The sequence below is a fragment of the Mobula birostris genome, chromosome 4 (assembly GCF_030028105.1).
Source record: "Mobula birostris isolate sMobBir1 chromosome 4, sMobBir1.hap1, whole genome shotgun sequence".
Lineage (NCBI taxonomy): Eukaryota > Metazoa > Chordata > Chondrichthyes > Myliobatiformes > Myliobatidae > Mobula > Mobula birostris.
Window position 1 is genome coordinate 61989756 of NC_092373.1, and position 8343 is coordinate 61998098.

The following is an 8343-nucleotide window of genomic DNA, read 5'->3' on the forward strand; positions in this document are numbered from 1 at the left end:
GTGAGTTCAGTTTGTGGGGTTTGTTTTTCTTGGAGTGGAGAAGGCCAAGGAGGACCTGACAGTAATGCAAAATTATGAAAGGCAGAGATCGGACAGAAAGTTGAAAAAAATCCTCAAAATGATGTCTATTAAAAAGGGGTTGCATGTTTCTTTTAAAATGCATCAGAGATAAGTGATCATGACAAATGTAAAATAATCCAATGATAAATTTATTTAATAGTTATAAATTATCAGAAAAAACATATTTTAAAATTTGAATCTCCTTTCTATGTAAGCAGACATGGAGATTGCTTAATATATTATAACAATTATTCCTCAAAAATATAAATAATAAATAAATATTTAAATAAATAAATTGCTCCAAGTGGAGCATTCAGTAAATATCTGATATAAATAGTACAAAAGAAAAGTTAAGGGAACACAATGGTTCTACTGGATGGAAAATTTATATATTTTTTCGCAGCTACTCTTCAGTTTGATGCAGATAGTTCATCACTCTGTTGAATGTGATAGTACGCAATTTGAAGGCCTGTAGGATTTTGCACAAAGCCATCCTCTGGGGAAAATCAATGACATCTTTTTCTTCTTCATCTGTTGTTGAACCACCTTCAAGATAAACATCTTCGTAGGTGGAATCTGAATTAAGAGCCTATGGAAAAATATACTACAATTGGGAAACTGATTTTGTATCATAAGTAGTTAATTGATTAGGAGTAGATCAGCATATTTAAGTAAACAAAGTAAATCTGAAAAGAAAATTAGCTGAGTGTTTTGCTTTTAGCAAATCCAATAGTCAGAAAACAACAAAACTCAAGTTGTACTGTACATAATAATAAATTCATATTTATATCTTTAATTAAACTGAACTTGCCAAAACCCAATGATTAGTAAGTTCAGGTGTATTAGGAAATTAAATGACTAAACTCATATAAAATAAAATAGAAAATAGATACAGGATTAAAGAGGAGAATGAGATTGGACAGAAGTCTGAAAAGATGTGAACTGTAATGGATCAAAGGAATGAAGCAAACAATATTTTAGAAGTTATATGAACTCCACATACGAAAAACTTTCAAACTTTACTGATTAAAAAATAATTCTGAACACAAGAGATTCTACAGGTGCTGGAAATCTAGAGCAACACACACAAACTGCAAGTCAGCTAGAATGAATGAAACTTATGCTACGGAAATGAATAAAAAGTCACCATTTCAGGCCAAGATCCTTCCTCAGGACAACCCTAGGAACCCCTAGATCTGTGGAAAGAAAAACAGAGTTGGTATTTCAAGTAAAAGACCCTTTACTTGAACTGGGAAACAGATTTTCTCTCTTTTCCAGTTCAGACAAAGGGTATTTGGCCTGAAATGCTAACTCTGTTGCTCTTTCCACAGATGTTGCTTGACCTATTGAATATTTTCAGCGTTTTGTTTTTGCTTCAGATTTCTAGTATCTGCAGATTTTTTATAAATTTTCATAATCTTTCCTGGACCCTGTCAACCTCATGTGTCCAAATTATTGTAATTGTTTTAAAAATCTACATTTAGCATGTCCTTGTATATGCAATGGAACTATAGCATTCATCTGCTTGGCTAAATTTATTAGTCTTTGGAAGTTCTTGCGGCCTCCCTGGACAGACAATGACATCAGCAAATGCACAGACAAATGTGAAACAAAGAAAGGTAATGGCAGTAATAATCCATGCATATTGAACTTTGTAGAAAATTACATTTTTATGTGTACAAGCTTATGCAGCTTGAGTCTTGATATTATTCAGCTCTGTGACACCTTGTGTTCATGTTCAGACTCATGTAAGGGTTGTAAAATTACTTATAGAGTGGTGACTGAAATTATTCCAGAAGGCAGAACCTTAGATGGCTGATAGAAAGCCCAACAATTTTAATGAGAAGCACAAGGAAGATTGAATCGAAAGGGATGGTAGATTGCGGGGGAGAAGATATGGAACTGGGAGAGGTTATAGATGTTGCAAGGAGTGAATTTGATGAGGGATTTAAATTAATTTAAGATTTATATTTAAAGAAATTGGCAAACTAAATAATGCAGATCAGTAAAATGGGTAAACTAAATTAGTTTCAGAACACAATATGGACTGTATGATACTGTCTAAGTTGATGTTTAAGGGAAATGGAGAGTGCAACTCTGCTCAATATATGACTATGAAGCATTAGATAAAAATATAAGAAAAAGCATAACTTAGACATACAGCAGAGAGACAGCTGAGACAACTCATGTTATTGAAACAAAACCATGTGGTCTGTGCATTGGAGAGAACGGAAGCTTAAATCAGAATTAAACAGAACATAGAGCTTACAAATGGTCTCGTCAGACTGAAAAGTAGCAGATATCATATATCCTCCTTCATCTGAGGCCCGTCAGGTCACAACACTTCAAGTACAGGCAGAGTATTTAGAACTCCCATCAGCGCCAGATTTAAAAAAAAGTTTTTGTCTCTCCTATAATCATTCAGCCAATTATTTTAAATCTATGCTCCCTGATTCTTTTCAATGAAATAGATCCTTTTTATTTATTCTTTCCAGGCCCCTCATAATTTTATACATCTCAATTGTCTCTCCTTGGCCTCTACTTTCCCAACAAAATCAAGCCTGAATAATGTCATTTTTCCTTATAACCAATATTTTCTAGATTTGGCATGGTTTCCATAAATCATCCCTATGCCTCTTATAATGCAATCTTTTTTTCCTGTAATATGGTCGCTAATACTCTATACTTAATGTTTAAGTTGTAGCTTAACTTATCATGAGCCTTTGGGGTGTGGACCTGAATTTGTTAATTGGTGTCTTATCCAGAATCTTTAAATCCTGTGCTGTTTAATCTTTTCAGGATTATTTTGACTAGCACAGGTTTCCCCACGTACAGTGATTACTTAAAGTGGGCTCCTGATTCACGCTTATTGCAGGGTCCTTGTTTGAGAATGATACATCTCACAGTATCACCTAGTCAAGCCACCAATGTTCTGCTGGAATTTCTATGAATGAACTCTTGTTTTTTTCTCTACATGGGAGACTGCCATTCCTCTGCACTGAGTTCACTCATCTGTCAGCACACACTGTGACATAACTAGTATTGACTATAGTTCTAGTAGTCTGATATTGTGTTTAATGCCTTGACTAAAAGTGGATCATATAGCTTTTTAACCATATTAATGGTATGATGTATTATCTTTAATGATTAATGTACAAAAACTCCAGGGCTTCTTTATTTTCAACATTCAATATTCCTACATCTATTTATATTCATTTTTCTATGGTACTTTCTCATTACTTTATACTTTTCTGGATTAAATTCCCTTTCCCTTTGATCAAACCATGAAAGTCCCACTGCAATCAAAAGCTTTCCTCCTCATTGTCAACCACAGCCAATTTTGTACAATTAGCAAAATTTGATCCTGTCTCGTACCTTTCAAGCTTAATCATTGGAATATGTTAGAGAACACTGAGGATTGAGGACTATGGAATCCAACTGATAACAGATCTCTAGTCACATAAATTACCCTTTACTTTCTACCAACAATGAATTTTATTTTTCAGTTTAACTCCCTTTTTTGACTTTTTGAACTAGTCAGCCATGTGGGACCATATCAAAAACTAAACACCATGCAGATGACACAATGCACAACTCTACTGACCCCAAGCTTACCTCAAAAAAGAATCAATCATATATGTCAGATAATATCTTCCTATAAAATCATGTTAGTACATATTTCCATTGAAAATTAAGACATACTATTTCTTAGAATAGGCTCTAATAATTTTCCTCACTATTCAACTAACTGGCTTATTTATACCTTTCTCTCTGTTTAAACAACATTAAATGTTCGAGTACAATGTTACCAACCAATGTTTTCCAACCATTTGGAATCTCTCCTGTAGCTAAAGAGTTCTAGAAAATTGCTGTCAGAACCTCAGCAATAGTTTTTCATGCTTCTTTTAACAGTCTGGGGGAAAAATAACTCAAATGGACCTGCTGATAATTTCTACTTTCAGAGATGCTACACTTCCTACTTTCAACTTTATCATGTCTATCCCATCCAGTGTTTTCACTTACTATTATCATCCCATCCAGTATTTTAGTGAAAGTACAAACTTTGTGATGGATGAAGATGATGGTGTTGGTCATAATTTAGGTGGAAAATAGTACAACCATTCCAAGCCTAAATTCCTAACAATGGTTGGTAAGAGTGAGGGAATATGTTGTTGTGAGGAGATGTGATGCCTAGATGGAGCTGGTGTCAAGACTGTATGCGTGGAAGCCATTCACTGAATGTGATACCAAATTAACGAGAAAACGTGGACAATGGTAATTCCTAAAGCAATTCTGTACAGGATTGTTTGGGATGGAAAGGAAACCATTGCAAGCGATGTGCCAACAATAGTTCATTGAGTCAAAGCAGAGAAAAAAGTAGAACAGCATGTTGGAGAAGCTTATTACGAGAGATAAGGCACAATCACAATTAGAACACACGGGGAAGTGGTAGGGTCGGGCGCATACTTTTGAAGACAACGATTCTATTATTAGTCTTGAAGAGTGAAGCCGGAGAAGCGGTGGTCTTTAGATGAGTTCAGATGCTGAGGATTTGATTTTCTTGTTAAGACTGGAAAGACAGACTAACTAAAGCAAAGGGATTATTTACTGCGTCTTTTAGATTGACAACCGGGTGGCATTGCGAGTGGGCTGGACTCAGTAGTGACGGTCTGTGCCTTGAAACATACCAGCGTCTCGCAACATACTTTCATTTTAGCTTCATTCGAAAATGGAACCCTCTCCGTACTTTAAGAAATCTACTAAACGAAAGACTGGATTTTTTTGGGCATGTTGTCGACTTTCCAATATTTGCAGGGATTTTCTTGGAGTTTCGGAGTTCATACAATTCTTGTAAAGAAATAAACTTAAATTTGTGGATTTTTAAGTTTACCTTTAAGAGTGCGGCTATCTTCTTGCACACGTTATTGGTGACATGGGTGAAGTTCTGTAGTTTAGCCTGGTAAATCCGCAGGTCCGCGGAGATGTTTTGGTAGCACTGTGGGTAAAAATGTACGCGGCATTACATTGGACGCAATTTAAATCAGCGACTGAGATGAAAGTTAAAATTTGCATTCCTATACCTGGCTGGATCGGAGGCAGTTCAGGCGATTTCCACTTTCCTTGCATCGACTGGACTCCTGCAGATTTACAGAGACAACATGAGTTTGGGATGGTTTGACCATTAAACGATCTCGTGGCCAGATTATGCGGTACAGTACTTGCTCACCTGCTCCGGGGTACAAGCCCACAGAGTGCTGGTATGATTCGCCGTGATGTCTTCCAGTACAATCTCAGTGTCACTGCAGTTAAACCCTCCAGTCACATCGGGCTGATAGAGAACAACAGGTTTACATTTCCAAAAGTACAACAGAAGCCATTGAACGGAAAATTACGCATCTTTCTCCCTTGATTGAAGCTAACGAGCCACAAGTAAAACAGAACTCATTTCAGAACTCTGATAAAAGACGAATCACTTATGACCCAGCCCTGCCTGCGCTTCTCCGCAAATATTTATGAAAGATCGATTCTCTGCATTTCCCCGGACTCCCAGCTTGAACCGCGCACCGTGGAATTATGTAGTACTCACGTGCATTAGACTCTCCTTAACCTCTTCGAGTAACATTTTTGAAATATTCAGGCATACCCCAACATCTATTTTATGATATTTTTCAATCGGACTCCCAAAGGAGAAGCAGGAAAGCTGAATGTAAATCATCAGGATCGCAGCTTTTCGTACTCTGGGAGTTAAACCTGAAATTAAGAAGAATACAAAGATCTGTTGTGGTAATTGCCGAATCTGTTTAAATCAGACCTTTCACACTTTCAACGTATATTCCTTCAATGATATCGAGTATCTTTCATGCTAGATACAACAATGATATAATTCGTGCAATATTCAGACTAACCGATGGCTTCTAGAAACATCATCATTGTGTCGGCCGGCCAGAGAAAACTTGCGTTAAAGTTCAACTGCACTCTCTGCTTGCGTTCACAGACCCTGCTTTATACTCAGCACGCTCTACACACTTTATAGGCAGTGAGGGGATTTTCCCCCTCCCACCCAGTCCCGTCATTTTCAATATGGATTCGTGGATTGATCATGGAATGTGAACACAGCAAAAATTCCTTGAAGGCGCTTCATACCTTGTTTACTTTTACCTTTCGTTCTATGCATCGTTTTTCGCTTTCTCTTTATCTTAATTTTGTTTCTACTGATCTTCTCTTTGATCTCATTTCGCTACTTGTTGTGGTGTCTCTGTCATCAAAATGACTTGGTGTCATCCTTAATTTCGTTCCATTTTCCTCATCCTATTTCAGGGAAACACAGGAAAACTCCGCGGAGTTTCGTAAAGGAGGCGGGGAGAAGGCAGGGGTGCAGATGTCCACAGTGTGTCTAAAATGCCAAGTGGGTCGGAGTTTTCAAAGCCGCACTCCACCGAGTAGTACGCAGGAGAATCTACCACACTTTCTTAGAAAAAGTTCATAAATATCTGTTTCTAAGTTTCATTGATATTACAAATAAATCTCCCCAAATCAGGTTTCGTGGTAAAGTTACAACCGCTCACCAATGGGGAAACGGTCCTTAATTAAAGGTTTGCGTTTCCTTTTCATGATTTTCAAAGAAAAATACAGCAAAAGTAGATTCCCCAAACCAACCCGACTGTCAAGAAATCAGTAACTTTACAAGAACGCGTTTCTAACACAAAACGTCAATTCTAAACACGTCTATATTTTAATGAAAGTAATACTTCTCGTTCTTAAAATAAATGCTTAAGGATAAATTAGATTTTTGTTTTCTCTGTGATGTGAACATTTATAGTATGCTGTTATGTTAACGGATATCAAAATCATTTCTATTCTGTTCACTGCATGTAAGCAATTCTTGTCTTGCAGTAATACAGCAGAGAATCAGGCCCTTCAGCCCAACACATCCCTGCCAACCAAAATGCCCACCCAAATTACTATTTGCCCATATTTGATCCATTATCTTTCCAAGTAAGATACAAATAATCACAAAATGGTACACAATAGGAACAGTCACTCATTTATTGCTAGACAACTGTATTGGTCTATCAATTTTGGCAATAGTCATTTCTACTCTAAACAACAAGTTTAAAAAATTGCAGCCACTGGAAGTGAAGATAACATATGTTGGCACGTCAGGACAGAGGTAATTCTGAGAAGCAAAAACTTACCATGAAGTAATGTTGCCCATGACTGTTGACAAGAGTACTGTATCAGATGGTAATCACAAGGTGTACAGGAGTGAGATAGATCAGCTGGTTGAGTAGTGCCACAAAGCCTTTTCACTCAATATCAGAAAGACCAGTGAACTGATTGTGGACTTCAGGAAAGGGAAGCTAGGAGAACACACATCAGTCTTCACTGAGAGGTTAACGGTGGAAAGGGTGAGAGCTTCAAGTTCCTGGGTGTCAACAACCCACAGGATCTATCCTGGGCCCTCGAGATTGATGAATCATGAAGGTGGCATGCCAGTGACTCTACTCCTTCACACACTTGAGGAGATTTAGAAAGTCACCAATGACCCTAACAAGTTTCTGCAGAGGTATAGCGGAGAGCATTCTTATTGGTTTTATCTCTGCCTGGTATGAAGGCTCCAATATGCAGGATGGAAATGGGTTGCAGAAGGTTGTGGACTCAATCGGCTCCATCGTGGCGGCGAGCCTCCTCACCATCAAGGCCGTGCCTCAAGGTGACATCATCATCGAAGACCCTCGCCACCTAGCACATGCCCTTTTCTCATTACCCCCATCAGGCAGGAGATACAGGATTCTGAAGACCAACACTCACTTTTAGGGATATCTTCTTCTGCTCTGCTATCAGCTTTCTGTATAGTCCATGAACTCATTAACATAAACTCACTATTCCATGTTTGCATTATTTATTGATTGATTATAATTTAGTTATTTTTATATCTTGCACTGTACTGCTGTCACAAAACATGCCAGTGATAATAAATCTGATTCTATTTCTTGCCTGTGCATGCCTCGCTCGGTATTCAATAACATTTTGTGTTATTTCAGCACCTTCTATCCAATCATTCTAATAGGAAGGTTTTTCAAAATTACCATTGCATTTTCAAATGCACAAGAGATTCTGAAGATGCTGGAGATCTTGAGCAATGCACCCTAAATGCTGGAGGAACTCTTTAAGTCAGGCAGCATCTATGGATGGGAGTAAACAGTTGACGTTTTGGGCTAAGACCCTTCATCAGGACTGCAGAGGAGAGGAAGAAGGCAGAAGTCAGAATAAGAAAGTGGG

General features: G+C 37.6%; 1 protein-coding gene across 1 annotated transcript; it reads right to left on the reverse strand.

Annotated features, from left to right (window-relative positions):
- Nucleotides 1-401: 401 nt before the first annotated feature.
- il12a (interleukin 12a) lies at nt 402-6025 on the reverse strand. The gene is made up of 6 exons (XM_072254599.1): nt 5967-6025; nt 5648-5811; nt 5288-5389; nt 5142-5198; nt 4952-5056; nt 402-649 (listed from the first exon to the last, which is right to left on the reverse strand). Exons 1-6 carry the CDS (start codon nt 5989-5991, stop codon nt 464-466), a joined length of 639 nt encoding a protein of 212 aa, XP_072110700.1. The 5' UTR covers nt 5992-6025; the 3' UTR covers nt 402-463.
- Nucleotides 6026-8343: the final 2318 nt, after the last annotated feature.

Bases quoted from the DNA above. Each gene is read 5' to 3' on its own strand.
- il12a (XM_072254599.1), bottom strand. From the start codon at position 5,991: ATGATGATGTTTCTAGAAGCCATCG. The intron at 5,199-5,287 runs GTGAGCAAGTAC...GTAAATCTGCAG, and splicing joins GGGCTTGTACCCCGGAGCAG to GAGTCCAGTCGATGCAAGGA. The intron at 650-4,951 runs GTAAACTTAAAA...ATTTTTCCATAG, and splicing joins AGATAGCCGCACTCTTAAAG to GCTCTTAATTCAGATTCCAC.